Source organism: Amblyomma americanum, chromosome 7, assembly GCF_052857255.1.
Source record: "Amblyomma americanum isolate KBUSLIRL-KWMA chromosome 7, ASM5285725v1, whole genome shotgun sequence".
In the NCBI taxonomy this organism is placed as follows: domain Eukaryota; kingdom Metazoa; phylum Arthropoda; class Arachnida; order Ixodida; family Ixodidae; genus Amblyomma; species Amblyomma americanum.
Genome location: NC_135503.1, coordinates 58,409,926 through 58,426,017, shown reverse-complemented (window position 1 = coordinate 58,426,017; position 16,092 = coordinate 58,409,926). Strand labels below are relative to the sequence as shown.

The window sequence follows — 16,092 nt, the reverse complement described above, 5'->3', positions numbered from 1 at the left end:
GAAATTTCGACCACCTGGGGTTCTTTAACGTGCACTGATATCGCACAGCACACGGGTCTCTAGAATTTCGCCTCCATCGAAATTCGATCGCAGTGGCCGGGATCGAACCCACGTCTTTCGGGCCAGCAGCCGAGCGCCATAACCACTCAGCCTCCGCGGCGGCTTCGGGGCAGAGTTAGGGCGGAGCTGAGTGAGAGCGAATCTTACCTCAGCCTCCGAAATCTCCGCATCGAGGGCAGGGTTGGCACCACTCATGTACGGGGGAGAGGGTCCGTGGAAGTAGCACTGAGATACCGGACACGAGGTTCATCTAGAAGATCCTGGTCAGAGCCGGGGTGTTGGACTATGCTGTAAATGCTGTCTCGTTGGGATGCTTTGCAACCATCCGGGTCTAAAAGGTATCGGAGAAGGTGCCAGCTTGGTGCGGGTTATAACCCGAGCTGGCCACGCATGTTGTCACAAATTTGACCCTATTGCTGGGTAGTCAATGCGAGAGTGTGCGCCTCAATCTGTTTGTCTATCTGAGCTATTCGACGTCCAAGCGTTCTATTGTGGCGCTGTGTTTTCCAGCGGATTTGCATGCTTTCGCGGGCCTGCCATAGGTGAAGGAGACGGCTGTCTGTACTGGATTGATCAGCCGTGGCAGGTGATTCCTTAGTAGTAGCAGAGACATCTTCCTGGAGATTGGAGAGCCACTCATCCAGGTTATTAATCCGGGTAGGGGCGTTCTGAGCACGTAGGGAACGAAACTTGTCCCAATCCGTGATTAGGGTCTCGCTACCTTTCCGACGGTACGGGGACGTGCTGAGGGTGGTCGCGACGATAAAGTGGTCACAGCCAAGGGTATCCCCAGTGTTGAGCCACCGACCGATCCGCGCGTTTTTGCAGAATGTTAGATCAGGTGAAGTGTCAACAGACACGCTGTTTCCTACGCGGGTGCGAGTGTGAGGGTCAATAACGAGGGTGAAGACCAGCTCCTGTGCCCGTGACCACAGTTTGTTACCCTTTCGGTTGGCGGCGCGGTAACCCCGAGCGGGGTGGTGGCCATTGAAATCGCCTACAATGAGGAGACCTGAATGGTGCGCGAGGTTGTTGGCACGGGAAAGAATGGGGTGGAGTCGCGTCATCCGTAATTTGGGGAGCTATAAAGGTTAAGAATGAAGAGGCTTTGGTCGCCCCTTTTACGAGGGAGGAGTTCGAGCAAGACGCTGTCTACGCCAACGTCGTCTAAGGTGTGTTGGACGGCCGGCAGGTTGCATTGAACCAAAATAGCGGTGTCGGGAGCGGTGACATCTAGGAAGGATTTATAGCCAGGTAGTTTCACTGGGCCATGAGTTTTCTGGAGGGCGATGATATAAGGGGGGATCTCCGAATTATGTACGTACTGGCTGGAGCGGGAGGCAAGCGATCGTATGGTTTAACCCGCGTCGTTTGGAGGGTGGCCGTTGCGTCTACCCTAGCTTCAAGGCCTGTGACGCGTGTTTGGAATTGTTGCAAGAGGGTTTTCAGTTGTTGGATTTGCTGCTCTATTTGTTGTTGGAACTGGTGCATTTGCTGTTGATTTGTTGGGCGAACTGAGCCAATTTCACTTCGAAGTTAGCATCAATTTTAGCCTCTAATTTGTCTTCTAGGCGAGCCTCAAATACCTCGAGGTCGGCAAAATTAACGTATCGTTCTGAGCGGGAGGTAGCTTTCCGCTTAGAGGGAGGACTGGAGGTAATATCTTTGGGTTGAGGGGGAGTAGATGGGGGCGCCTGAGGCGAGGTGGTGGGAACAGGTTGAAGTGGTAGAGTAGGATTTGTTTGAGATGGTGGATGGGGTGCAAAGGGCGGACGCTTTAAAGAAGCGCTTTCTTGTTGGAGTCTATGGCTGCTAGCTTTAAGGGCTGTTATCATGTCGCGCAGGGCTTGCGGCTCTGAATCGCGAGACTGAGACTGCTGAGAGTGAGAAGCCGCGACTGCACAGCTCACCTGATTTTTCGTGGAGGACTCTCGGTGAGGAGACAGCCTGGAGTCCAGGGGTGGAAGGGACCGGAAGCGATTCCGGCTGGAGTGCCGGTAAGAGGAGTAGGAGCGGTCGGAATCCATTTTGGCCGAGGGGTTCTCAGCCCCTTGGCGACGGGTCCGGTATCGGGAACGATCGGAGGTGGAGGCACTGTCTGAGTTCGCAGCGTGTAGCTGGCGTTGCAGTACGACAGGATGCACTTTGTAGCGGCGTTTACACTTGGAGGAACCAGTCTGGTGAAGACCAAAGCAAACTACACAAGTGTGGGTGCATTCATGGGCCTCGTCAGGGTCGCGAGCTCCGCAGTGAGGACACTTGGAGAGCTTAAGAGACGGGCAAACGTCCTCTTGGTGTCCCGTTTTGTGACAGTTAAGGCAGGCTTCCACCTTGTTCTTGAAGATATAGCAGCGCACAGCACTGCCGGCGTAGTAGACTTGGCGGGGGACCTTGGTCCCTGCGAAAGTGATGACAATAGGTTTGGTCTTGCCTAAACGACAGGCGTAGAGAATGCAGTGTTCTGGATTCTGGAGTATCAAGTACTCCATGATTTCCTCCTGGGTTTCATCCACGTATTGGTGGTGAATGATACCTCGGGCGTATGCGCCTGGTTGGGCCAAATAGGTAGAAACTGGGTAGCTTGTCGGACCCAGGATGATTGCCTGGAACTTCATATAAGTGATGGCGCGGTCCTGGTTCGGGGTGCTAAAGGTGAGGGTGTTGTGAACGAAATTAACCCGAAGGCGGTCCTCTGCTGTGTATGAGTAGGTCAAATAAATTTTTGAGGTGATTGCTCTGCAAAGAGCGTTCTCGCCCCAGGCACGCAGATTGAGGCCCCCGCGAGGGCGAATGATGACTTTAAAGTCTTCAATAGGGAGACGTGGCAGTGACGGAACGCGGCGAGGTAGCTTACGTGACGAGGATGGAGATGGCTGTTGGGACACGGTATGGTGTGCGGACGCGGAAGGCGATGCCATCAGCGGTGGCTTTGGAGTGCGTTTCGAAGATGATGAAGCGGCGGAGCCGCGTTCGTAGCAGTGGGCTACGTATGTCCAGTCCGTGGGTATATACTCTTCAGGGGCTAGATCCTCCCCCTCCACGGTGACGAAGTCCATGCTTAGCGAAGCACTGGGCCCGGCTGCGAAGCGGAGCCTATCGCCAGCGGCGGTAGGCTTAACGAGGCTGGCGCTGGGCTCGGTGGAAACAAGTGTCCATGTAGGTCACAAAAACGGAGTGCCGGTCCCGAAAATGGGCTGGGAAGGTGCCGGGCACTTTCATGAACTTCGGGAGACAATAAAATTCAGCGGAAGGTGAAAAGTCGGTCAAAATAGGAAAAATGACTGGAGCCTATACGCACCTGCGTCTGCACACCAGAATCCGAAACTACCGACCTCCTCCCAAGAGCAAGCTGGTCAGCTCTGCCCGGTTGGGGCGTACGCTCCCCTTTTTAAGGGGTCCTCATGACCCTGAGGCTAACAGTTCCCGTAATTCCCACTAGGGCCATCTAGCCTGTGCAGTACGTACTAGTGCCTGCCTGCGCCGCCTGTGCCGCCATCTTTTGAGCCTGAGCGCAACCGATTCGTTTATTTCTGTAACAAGGCTATATAATTGAGCGCGCGTCGTCCAGAAAGACGACTGGCGCTTTAGTTTCATTCCATGACGGTGAAATTAGCTGATATACCTCATCACGAATGGAATAGCAGCCGAGATGGCTCAGTGGCTTTGGCGTTCGGCTACTGATCCCAAGGTCGCGGGTTCGACCCTGGTTGCGGCGGCGATATTTCGATGGAGGCGAAATACAAAAAAAAACGTATGTTGTACGATGTTAGGGCACGTTAAAGGTTCCCAGGAGGTAAAAATTAATCCGGAACTCTGCACTATATATGGCATCGTTCGTAGCCCATGTGTCCATTTGTGATGTTAAACGCCACGATTTGCAATTTACAAATGTCTACATTTTGTTCCGAGTTCACGTGTGATGCTGATGCATTTCTGCATCAATGAAAGGCGCCGCTGCGCTATCAGTATACATACCGCACTGAGATTAGTTGCGTTCGGATCATTCTACACCGAGTCGCTTTGTAACTTGAATTGCAGTGTTGCACACAGGTGCAGCTTCTAAACCGTTTCTCACAACGTCCTCGAAGCGCTGGTGTTGGCCATATTTAGGGCAAACTTCATATTATCAGTTTCTGTGATCTCTAAAAGTCAGTGTCTTGATTGACAGGAAAAAGTCAATTGCAGAGGTAGTGTTTCTTTTGCACAGGTAAACATCTGTGCATATGTGCATGCAGAGGTCAGGTCAGTAAAAAGCATATTGAAACACATGTCCTGCCTTGACAGTCAGGAGAGCATTGAATTTATTTTCAGTCTTGAGAAACACTGCTTGTTCTGTCCTATATATATATATACTTTTTTTACACACAAGCAAACCACATAATGCGCCTTTCTAAGCTGCATGTTTACCTTCTTTTTCTACATTCACAGGCAATGAACATTGTCTCAACATAGACTTTCTTTCTCACTCCATTGCAGCAGTACAAGCGTGTTCAAGGTTTTCAAAAGAAACGTCCAGAGTGAACCTGTATAATATGTACATATTGAAATAAATACACCCACATGTACAAACACAGGCAATATTTCTTTACACACGAGTAAACATACTTTGCTGGCATTCTTCACTCATGCAAGATGATTTCGTAGTGCGTGTTTCAGAAACCGCTTTTTGGGATGTCTTATGTCCTAACATTTAAAAGCGTAGTTGCATGTTCTACACAGAGTGAAGTATTCTTGTGTGTAAGCATTCTGTACAAACTCAAACTGTGATACAATTCTTCCTTGACTTGCACTAGAGCATTGGAAGCTTTAGTATTTAACGTAGCGCTATTCTTTTATGCACGTCACAATAACATTGCAAGGGCGCACTTTTTTTTTCATTTTCGTTGCTCGTATATGACCTCATTATTAATGGATCTGAAGCAATTTTTCAATGTTTACGGAAACTTATTCTCTTATCACATAGTAGCATAATAATGCCTACAGTTTCTAGCATTGCAGAATAATTCGAAGCAAAAACAAAAACACCTAATTTGTCTTATTAGTTAAAAGGTTAAACTTGCCATTTGTGAAACTCGCATGGTCACTTGAAAATTGTTAGGGTATTGTATGGCACTGGTGGCGTTTATTTTACTGTACTGTCATCTCAGAAATGGTGCCTACACGATAAAATAACCAGAACACACTGCCCAACATTTCAGGGGACCTCTTTCGGCGTCGGTGATAACACAGAGCGTGCAGCACGAAGACGACGAAGAAAAGTTCACAACGAATGTGGCAGCTGACAAATGCATCACCATTCCTTCTTTTACTCTGAAAACAGAAACAGCAACAACTCTAACGAAACATGTCACCGCAGTCGCCCTAAATCTAAAACAAAACCATGCTTTCAATCGGAAACATGTGAAGCAAAGCCAAGTTAGCAAACTCCAAAGCACAGCTCCGGCATGTGCAAAACTCCTGTATGTTCCCGGCGTTTCACGAGTTTGTAACATTTTATGAGTTATAACCTATAATAAGCACCACTAGTGCTAGCAGCCGCCTTCAAGTGGAAGGAGTAATCATGCCTCCTTGGTCGCAGTCTGTCACAACTCGCGAGTCGTGCCCCGGTTATTCTGCTGTATATTACGTCAGCCGCGACATAAGCAGCCTTTAGAAGAGAGACGATGCCACTTCCCCTCTACCCAGTCCTCTGAGAGTTGCCATTTATCAGCCCCTGGTCGCATAACTGGATGGAGCTGAGTGGCTCATTCAAAGGCTCATGCCTGTTCAGGCTGTTGCGTGACTCAGAATTTTTCGCAAACAAAATGAATGCATCCATCTGTTAGATTAATGAACAACCTGCGCCACATATTGATGGAATGCATCTAAGACGAAGACACCTAATTTCTTTGCAACCATGGCGCATTGCACTGTAAATCACTGTCAGATATAGACTGGAGATATTTATTGCAGGGTGTGTGCAAAAAGTGTGATGAAGGCGAGTTTTCTCAATGGTACTGCTTTCGATAATCTTTCCACTGCGCGTGAACATTTCACTTGTCATAAATGGGATAGTGTATACATTGTGTGAAAAGTACGCGGAAGTTTAAATGTGGCACAAATTTTGAGCCGAAAGAGGAGCGATATGAATAAATTTTGTAGCCCTGTGAGCACTGATGTCTTGGTAGCGAGGTTAAGCTTTTGCAGGGGTTTGCATTCGCAAAGCGAAATTAATTGTGAAGTGCTGAACTAGGCATGCTTGATTCAGTTTCTTTTTTGGAGTGACTAGCGAAGGCATATGAGCCTATGAAGACTTATCGCTTGTTACATTTGCTTCGGTTGCATCTCCCTTTGAAGAACAGTGTTTTGAGATTATGAAGCAAGTCATCCGCCAAAGGTCCTTTAGCTTTCATCTCTCGATCTCCATTGCATCAGCAGTGACAGGATCCGTTGAGACTTTAGGATGTGTTATGATGAGAAAGACCATGAACAGCTTGAGTTGTTTGTTTCCAGACAACTCAGTCGCAAGGGAAATATGCAACTGCAGCAACAATAGGGCAATCTCACAATGCTTGATATCTACAGTCTAAGAGTGATGTAAATGGTCCTTATGCTGTCCTTCTGTTTTTCGAGAATATGAAAACAAACCAAAGCTCACTGCTGTTTTTAATCAATGATGTTGGCATTATTTTGTACCTTTTTCATGTACAAAGACGTCATTGCTTATTTTTACTACATCAAAAAGAAGATAACTTAGACAGCAAGCAGCCTGCTTCGGTTTATGGTTTCTGGTGGTTTGACGCCCCAAAGCGACTCAGGCTATAAGGGACGCCGTAGTGAAGGGCTCCGGAAATTTTGACCACCTGGGGTTCTTTTAACGTGCACTGACATCGCACAGTACACGGGCCTCTAGAATTTCGCCTCCATTGAAATTAGACCGCCTCAGCTGGGATCGCACCCGCGCCTTTCACATCGATTCTATAACTGCACTGCGTGTGTGGTTCACTGATTAAGCAGCGATTGTTATTATTGTGGATTACTGTATCAGCATAGAGTGGGCGTTATTGTGGCACGATTACAAAAGTACAGACTTTATGTCATGTCAACTGTCGCGCATCTAGGGCATTCTGATATCGTTAACAGTCGGTTGTTTCCTTTATTTGCATGTTTTGTTATTGCCTTGCTGGGAGGCAGACTAGCAGCCTTTCAGTGTTTCCTCTATGGAGCAAGGTTGATTTTAATAAGCAAGTAGCTGTGGGTAGTGTAGTATGCTACAGTGGCAGTTCAAAATGTGGAAGTAAGAAGGGCATGGGTCGACAGTTCTGAATTTCGAATTGGGACAAGTTTTCTATAGTTTAGCTCATTTCTCTTCGCTCATGGCTCTACAGAGTTACCGAAAGCAAAGCACGCACACCACACAATGACAAAAAGTCACATTCACGAGCACAGGCACACATGATGGTTTTACAGAGTTCGTCGATATGGTCGAAACACCGGTCATGAGTTCCTTCAGCTTCTTTTCCTTCCTTTTTTCCTTTGGAGGTCTGCTCGGCGGGAACTGCACTCGCGCACAATCATTTGTCGAGTTCGATGTCAGGGTGCATTGCGTAGTGTTCTTCCCGGCACGGCCTTTGTGATCTATCAAGGAGATCCACAGGGTTGCGTTGGCTTCAGCTCGATGACATCATAGTCTGTACAGCAGCACGCAGTGAATTCATTCACTTCCATCTGGTGAAGTCTGTTCACAGTCCCTACCTAGCCAAGTGCAGCTGAAAAAAGAAAAAAAGTCGCACGGTTTTACCTCACGTCGTTATCAAACATTCCTAAGCAAAGATGACCCGCATATCCTACTTGCATTATGCATTCCCATGCTTTCTGTTTAACTATTACGCCGGCCTGCCAGCCTGCAGCTAGACCATGTAAACAGTGTTTTTTCATCTTTTAAGTGCTCCGCACGCATCACTTTAAAGTTTTGAGAGTTTATACTGCTCTTGTAGTACTTAATGGTCTAGTTTTAACCAGAAACGGTGGTCCTACGAGCCGTTAGAAAAGCACACAGCTGGTGTATGTGCTCACGTTCCTGTAGAGTTGTTATGGCGCACAGCCGTAAGTTTCATGGCAGCACTTGTGATAACTTAAACATTACACAGACATCTGCCGAAAGTAACCCACCTTTGTACAGGACTCAGCGTGGCGGCTGCATTCCTCGCGCATTATAGGTTTGTCCGCACCAAATCATAATCATGTCCGCACCAAGTATGAACTCTTACGTCAGAGAACAGACCACTAGGCGCGCTACAAAATGGCTTCGCACGCGCGAGTTGAATAAAGTTTCTTAACGAAGCTATAGTGCTAAAAATTCGCGATAAGCGCTTGCGGACCGTTGTCTTTCCGGCCAACTATGGACCTACCGATGCTGTCGGCATGCGGAGTGTCTCAAGCAAGGCTACCTAGCGGCGTCACCACAGCGCCGCGCCAGGTACCGTCCGTAATTTTGTAGCGACAGCTACATTACGGTAGCACTTCGAGCCTTCAGCGTGGTTGGTCAAGTGGTGCGGAGCAGCTACCGGCGGCGCGGCGCCGTGGCTGATCACGTGGTTCGTCACGTGGTTGGTCACGTGACGATGTTCCACTCGGCCACCTGTAGCTATCGCGTCACTCCAGGTTTAACCAAAGCTAAACCACCGCCAATTTTTTTCTTCAAGCACAAAAAAAAAAACAGCTTTGTGTGTGCTTTCGTACCCATTTTGACAACGCAGCGCAGAGAACACGACACCGACCTAATTTTTGCAGGAGCTTCACTTGGCTACCTTCAGTCGTGGTCCGGAAACACTAGGCCGCTTTACCACGTGCTGATCACTGTCGGCGCTATTCACATTGCCATTTTTTTTAAACATTACAGAATATGTGCTCGTTTCGCTCAAAAAAAGAATAAATTGTATGAAATTAATGGACGTAAAGCATATATTTGTACTTACGCAAATGCGGCCTCCAAGGTGCCATGGCTTCCATCTGCCATCCCTGAAAACAACAAAAGGTTCAAAGACGTAAGTTGCTAATTTCTTAGACGTAGCAATTATACACGCTCTTGACACAATTCTACGACAACCACGACGCCTCGCGAACAAGAAAATACCAGCGGGTGTTTCTAGTTGCAAAATAAATTAATTGCCTTTTTTCCCCCGAACTGCATATAGGCCATTTGAAAAGTAGAAAATGTTTCCGTGAAAACGGCGAACTGGATTTGAAAGGTTTTACCATTCCGGCTCAATCTGCGAGCCAGTAGGAGTCAGTGGTGTGGGTTCCTAACGAAGTAAGATGTCCTATGTTTCTCATGGAAGAAGTGATGGGCTTACTGCTTCGGCGACCTTTTTACACCGTTTTTACACCACTTAGCCTGCTACTCCATATAGCAACACCTTTTAATTCTCCCCTAGCTCTCCTATCGTGGAGTGCATCAACAACAACGAGTCGAGCGCTACATCAACTACTTGAAGCTTACACGCATGCCTGGTACTTCTTTGGCGAACGCGGAGCCTGCATACTAAACACGAAAGCAGTAAAAAGGGATTAAGTTGTCCTCTGTCGCACTAACTTTATGGGGCAGGGTATGCTATCCAAGAGCTGGTGTAGACATTCATCACTAAAAATACAGAACACTTACGGTTGGCAATGAAAACAAATTTCCCGTCTGCCGCCGCGATGGCTTAGTAGTTATGGCGCTCGGCTGACGACCCGAAGGACGCGGGTTCGACACCGGCCGCAACGCTCGCATTTTGACGGAGGCAAAATGTCGGAGGCCCATGTACTGTGCAATGTCAGTGCACGTTAAAGATCCCCAGGCGGTCGCAATTATCCGGAGCCTGTGCAACGCCAGTGAACGTTAAAGAACCCCAGGCGGTCGAAATTATCCGGAGCCCTCCGCTACGGACCCGCCGCGGAGGCTCAGTGGATAGGGCGCTCGGCTACTGGTCCAAAGTACCCGGGTTCGGACCCGACTGCGGCGGCAGCGTTTTGATAGAGGCGAAACGCAAAGGCGCCCGTGTGCTCTGCGATGTCAGTGCACGTTGAGGATCCCCAGGTGGTCGAAATTATTCCGGGGCCCTCCACTACTGCACCTCTTTCTTCCTTTTTTCTTGCACTCCCTCCTTTATCTCTTCCCTTAATTACGGCACGGTTCAGGTGTCCGCCGAGATGTGAGACAGATACTGCGCCATTTCATTTAAATAATAATAATAATTGGTTTTTGGGGAAAGGAAATGGCGCAGCATCTGTCTCATATATCGTTGGACACCTGAACCGTGCCGTACGGGAAGGGATAAAGAAGGGACTGAGACGAAAAAGGAAGAAAAGAGGTGCCGTAGCGGAAGGCTCCGGAATAATTTCGACCACCTGGGGATCTTTAACGTGCACCGACATCGCACAGCACACGGGCGCCTTAGCGTTTTGCCTCCATAAAAACGCAGCCGCCGCGGTCGGGTTCGAACCCGGGAACTCCGGATCAGTAGCCGAGCGCCCTAACCACTGTGCCACCGCGGCGGGTAATAACTGCTAGAACTTCGCATGTTTTGGAGAGGCAATTTGTTTTATGGTTTGGTTTTATGCGGTTTAGCGTCCTGAAGCAAGTATGAGGGCGCCGTAGCGGAGAAAATGAAAATTGGTTTTTTGGGGCATGCGCGGCGGCTGCGTTTTTATGGAGGCAAAACGCTAAGGCGCCCGTGTGCTGTGCGATGTCGGTGCACGTTAAAGATCCCCAGGTGGTCGAAATTATTCCGGAGCCTTCCACTACGGCACCTCTTTTCTTCCTTTTTCGTCTCAGTCCCTTCTTTATCCCTTCCCTTACGGCGCGGTTCAGGTGTCCGCCGATATGTGAGACAGATGCTGCGCCATTTCCCCCCCCCCCCCCCCAAACAAAAAAAATTTCTAGCTGTTACGAAGATTTTAACTGAGGTTTCAACCTCCTTTATTTGCTAACCTCAATACCACCGGTGCCGCGTTTAAAAGCTTCGCCCCATTGCTAACTGCATCATGTTACTATGCTTTGCAATGGGAATATACCTCCGTTGCCAATAGTAAGCAAGTGGTCGAATTCTACTCCGGAACTTGGGGCAGCATACCTTGGGCCTAAAAGTGAGCGCGCTAGAGGACAGCATACTCCTTTTGCACCCATATAAGCGTATTCGTTTTTTAGAGTGTATGCTAAGCCGTGCGAACGATCAAACCTCGGAAATACTGGAAATTAACTGTGGCATTACGGCCATCGTGCCTCCATTTCTGTACGCATGTATCTGCTGTTTGGTAAGCCATCACACGGTGTGGTCGCGGCACTGCGCGCAGCCCCCACGGAAGCGACAAACAGCCGGGCTCCGGTATTCAAACGAAGATCTCTTGCGCTCGACGCCAACGCTGCTTTCCCTTTCGCTGCAAGCCGCGTTGCGATAGACGTGGGACGAATCGATTTCGCTATAAAAGGTGTATGCGTACAGTCGCTCCCGCAGCCACGCCCAAATTCATGCAGACTGGTCCTTCGATCCAATCACATCGTGCCTCTCACGAAGGCGTCCAATGGAGAGCCCTCGCTCTATTAGCTACATTCTACAAGTAGCGGGCATGTCGCCAACGGGCCGTCGAGCGTTGCATTATGTTACGCGACGAAACAGCTAGGTTAGGGACTCGAGCACATCGCTGCCCACTTCATCCTCCCTTTGCTCCATACCTCCCTACGACTCTGTCCCTGGACAAATGAGAGAGGTGGGGAAGAAGACAGGGACGCTGATCGCGTAATTCGTTGTCCCCGGCTACGAGCATCGCTAACTGCATGCACCATTAAACGAGGCGAACGTTCGCAGAGGCGTTCCTGTTCGAGGTCACGACAAGCACGATGAGCGCTGCATATTTGTAGACACCTGAGGAATGGAAATTCGTGTACACGATATTTCCAGTTCTATCAGCAAAGGGCGGGCGGCGTAAGTATAAAACAGCAGCACAGGGCATCATACGCGCTGCACGCAACTGTTGAGAGAGAGGGAGCGGTGACCCAGTCTCCTTTTCTTCTCTCTCTTGTGCGCGCGCGGCTCTTGTTCGCTAACTGCGTGTGGCAACCTGCGTTGCTCAATCGTTCCCATCGCTCGATCGGTTGCGTATGTGCTTCACCATGTGTATGGATGGCGCCCTTCTTTAGTAGAGTGTATATATATATATATATATATATATATATATATATATATATATATATATATATATATATATATATATATATATATATATATATATATATATATATATATATATATATATATATATATATATATATATATGCTTTTGTGGCCTTCCAGCCAATGACGACGGCGCCTCTGTGGCGGCAGTGTCGTTGCGTCAGCTTTAAGCGGTCGGCTTCTGCAGCTCTCTGAATGGCCGTTCTTGTAGCTTCAACGACGTCACTGATGGCGAGATTAACAGCTTAAGTTTTCAGAACTCAACGTTCACTCAACGTTTCGACGTTCACTGAACGTTGGTTGGCCGAGCACCGGTGAATAGGTAAGATTAAGCACCGGTATATTTGTGACCTAGGTTTGTGTACAAGCCTAGCGTGCTGAACGTTATTCTAGCAACAAATGGAGGATATGGCAAACGAAATAAAACGTTAAAAATAAATAACCAGATCAGTAGTTATGTTAACAATGAGTACCTTATCTACATAAATCTGAGAAATATGATTCCATGTTTGGGGTAAATATTCAGTTTGTTCAATGAAACTAACTGAAAAGCAAAATATCGACAGGTTGTAATGTTATACTTAACAGATGTGAATCTGCAACCAGTAGTGTAGCGGGTCATGTATCAGCACCATATGCAGCGCCGAAGACCAACTGCTAGACGACGGCCTAATGATGCCTGTAGCGGCACTATCACCATCAGCAGTGCTGCGCCGCGTCGGCTCGTGACATGCGCTCGCGCTGGCTACGTGGGGCCACGTGCGGAGTAGAATAAAGACAGTTGAAACCTGGTTCCCGGCCTGTTCGCTTCACCCGCGTCGCGCTCCGTTAATTTGTAGGGGACTAAGCCTCCGTCCCTCTACAGTTTGGAGACCCGGACGTGATGGACGCGGATAACGGCGCCACGGTTGCGGCGCCCAGAACCCAGGCCTCGGCTTATGCACCGGCTGCGGAGTACATCGCCAGCGTACACGTTCAGCTGCCGTCATTTTGGCCTCGATATCCTGCCGTATGGTTCGCGCAAGTGGAGGCTGTGCTCGACCTTCGGCGCATCACTTTACAACGCGTGAAGTATCTCCACGTCGTGTCGACTCTCTCCCTTGAGGTAACGGACGAGTTTGACGATGTTTTGAAGACGCCCGACCCTTCCTCCCCGTATGATCACTTCAAGGCTACGGTCCTAGCCCGGAAGGCCATCTCGGAGAGCAGCCGCCTGCAGCAGTTGCTCAGCACTGAGTACCTTGGCGACCGTCGCATGTGACAGCTGCTCCATGACAGCTCCTCCATCGCATGAGACAGCTGCTCGGCGACCGGCCACAGGACGTCAACAGCCCGCTACTCCGCGAGCTGTTCCTTGAGCGCTTGCCTCAGAACCTCGCGGTCGTCCTGGCTGCAGCAGTTGAAGTTAGCTTGGATAAGCTCGCAGAGTTGGCTGACCGTGTCTCGGACTACTCTGGCCCGCGTTCTGTGGCTGCAGTTCCTTCCGCCGCGTCGTCCACTCTCGTTGACCGGCATTCAAGCCTCGAGGATAGAATCGACCACCTCACGAGCACCGTTGCCGCACTGCGAGCGTCGATTCCTCATCGCCACCAGCGTTCCTCTCACCAACCGCTGCGCCATCGTCCCAGTTCCAGTCATCGATCGAGCCCTGCCCGTGACGGGTTCTGCTGATACCACCGTAAGGTCGGCGCCGCAGCCCGCCAGGGCCGGCAGCCTTGCCTATGGTCGGGAAACGCGCCGGCGAGTCACTGATGGCGGCCGGTGATTCTGGCTCTACATCCAGCCGCCTACTATACGTCACTGACAAGATCTCGGGATGCCGCTTCCTTGTGGACACCGGTGCAGAGGCTAGCGTCGTGACTGCCTCCCGCCTCGATCGGCAACGCGCTGTGCAAGGAGCGCGGTCAACACCTCCCAGATCGCTACCTAAGGACAGGGCTCAGTCACCCTCGACTTGGGCTTACGCCGCACATTCCGATGGATTTTCATTATCGCGGACGTGCGGTTTGCCATCCTCGGAGCGGACTTCCTCGCCACGTTTGGCCTGGCTGTTGACCTTCGATCTCGTTGACTGGTAGACCACACGACCCACTTGTCTGCGAACGGCGTATTCGCCCCGGTGGCCACCCTCATCCTCCAAGCCGCTCCGCAGCTCCTGTCGTCCGCCTTTGCTGCGGTTCTGGCCGATTTTCCTGCCATCACGCGGCCCAGCAACCTTCAGCTTCCCATCCGTCACACCGTCACGCACCGCATAGTCACTACGGGCCCACCACTGTTTTGCCGACCGCGCCGCCTTGCTGGCGACCGCCTCGTCATTTCCCGCCGCGAATTCAACCATATGCTGCAATTGGGCATCATTCGGCCGTCGTCCAGCAGTTGGTCTTCGGTGCTGCATATGGTGCCGAAACGTGACCCCGGCGATTGGCGCCCCTGCGGCGACTATCGTGCCCTCAACGCCCGCACTGTCCCGGATCGATATCCTCTCCCTCATATTCACGACTTTGCGGGCGATCTGCATGGCATGACCATATTTTCCAAGATTGACCTGGTGAAAGCCTACCATCAGATCCCGATGGAGCCTGCAGACATCCCTAAGACTGCCATTGTAACAGCGTTTGGCCTCTTCGAGTACGTCCGTATGCCCTTTGGTCTGCGAAACGCAGCTCAGACATTCCAACGCTTCATCAGCGAGGTCACTCATGGCCTGCGTTTTGTGTTCACGTATCTCGATGATCTGCTGGTTGCCAGTTCCTCGTCAGAAGAACACACTGAACACCTGCGCCTGCTCTTCTCACGCCTCGAAGAGCACGGTCTTGTCATCAATCCAGCCAAGTGCGCTTTTGGCGCCAACGCCATCGAGTTCCTTGGCCATCACGTCACAGCGCAGGGAATACGCCCTTTAGAGAGCAAGGTGCGCGCCATCCGCAACTTTCCTCGCTCCAAGTCGCTTCGCAAGCTTTGCGAGTTCCTCAGCCTCCTGAACTTCCACCGACGTTTCTTGCCCGGCATTGCCCGCATTACCCTGCCCCTCACCGATCTCATAAAGTCACCGCATGGTCCTCACACTCCCCTCGAGTGGACGTCAGCTGCCGAAACCGCCTTCCAAGCCGCCAAGAACACCCTTGCCGACGCTACTCTGCACATGCACCCGCTGCCGACGCCCCGTTGTGTCTTATCACCGGCGCCTCTGGTGCAGCTGTAGGCGCCGTCCTGCAACAGCCTCAGAACGACTGCTGGTACCCGCTGGGTTACTTCTCCCAGAAGCTGAAACACGGAGAAACGCGCTACAGTATTTTAGGGCGTGAGTTGCTAGCTGTCTATCTCGCCGTATACGACACTTCCGTCACATCTTGGAAGGAGCCGTTTTTTATGTGCTCACGGACCAGAAGCCCTTAACTTTTGCTTGTGTGAATCAAAGCTCATACACTGCACGAGAGGTACGGGGCCCTGTAGCGGCACTATCACCATCAGCAGTGCTGCGCCGCCTCCAGGGACTCCAGGGCAATGAGTTAGCCGATCAGGCGGTTCGCGCGCCCCGGGCACTGACACTTGCTCAGGAAGCCTACTCCGAGCCCACCCATTCTCTAATTACATTCAAAGACATCACTACGTATTATAAGGACAGTCATCGTCACTTTCCGAAACCCTGTAAGGGTCTCAGGAGAGCAGACGAACGGCTTCTCAAAATTTTTACAAATACAGTGTTGTGCCCGGCAGTATGGAAACACTTCAATCCGGATTTTATGGTGGCTGCAGGCTGTGCGGAGCGATGGTCTGGGCCTGCCCTTCCAATCCCCACCCTTCCCAATCCTTCATCTCCCACCCTTCTAGGGAGGCC

General features: G+C 50.3%; 1 protein-coding gene across 1 annotated transcript in view; it reads right to left on the bottom strand.

Annotated features, from left to right (window-relative positions):
- Positions 1-4,395: 4,395 nt before the first annotated feature.
- ss (aryl hydrocarbon receptor spineless) overlaps positions 4,396-16,092 on the bottom strand; it is a 143,893-nt gene continuing 132,196 nt past the window's right edge. The window contains exons 13-14 of the mRNA XM_077632317.1: positions 9,018-9,060; positions 4,396-7,808 (exon numbers count right to left, since the gene is read on the bottom strand). Coding sequence (XP_077488443.1) covers positions 7,795-7,808; positions 9,018-9,060 — 57 coding nt within the window. The 3' untranslated portion in view covers positions 4,396-7,794. The remainder of the gene's footprint in view (positions 7,809-9,017; positions 9,061-16,092) is intronic.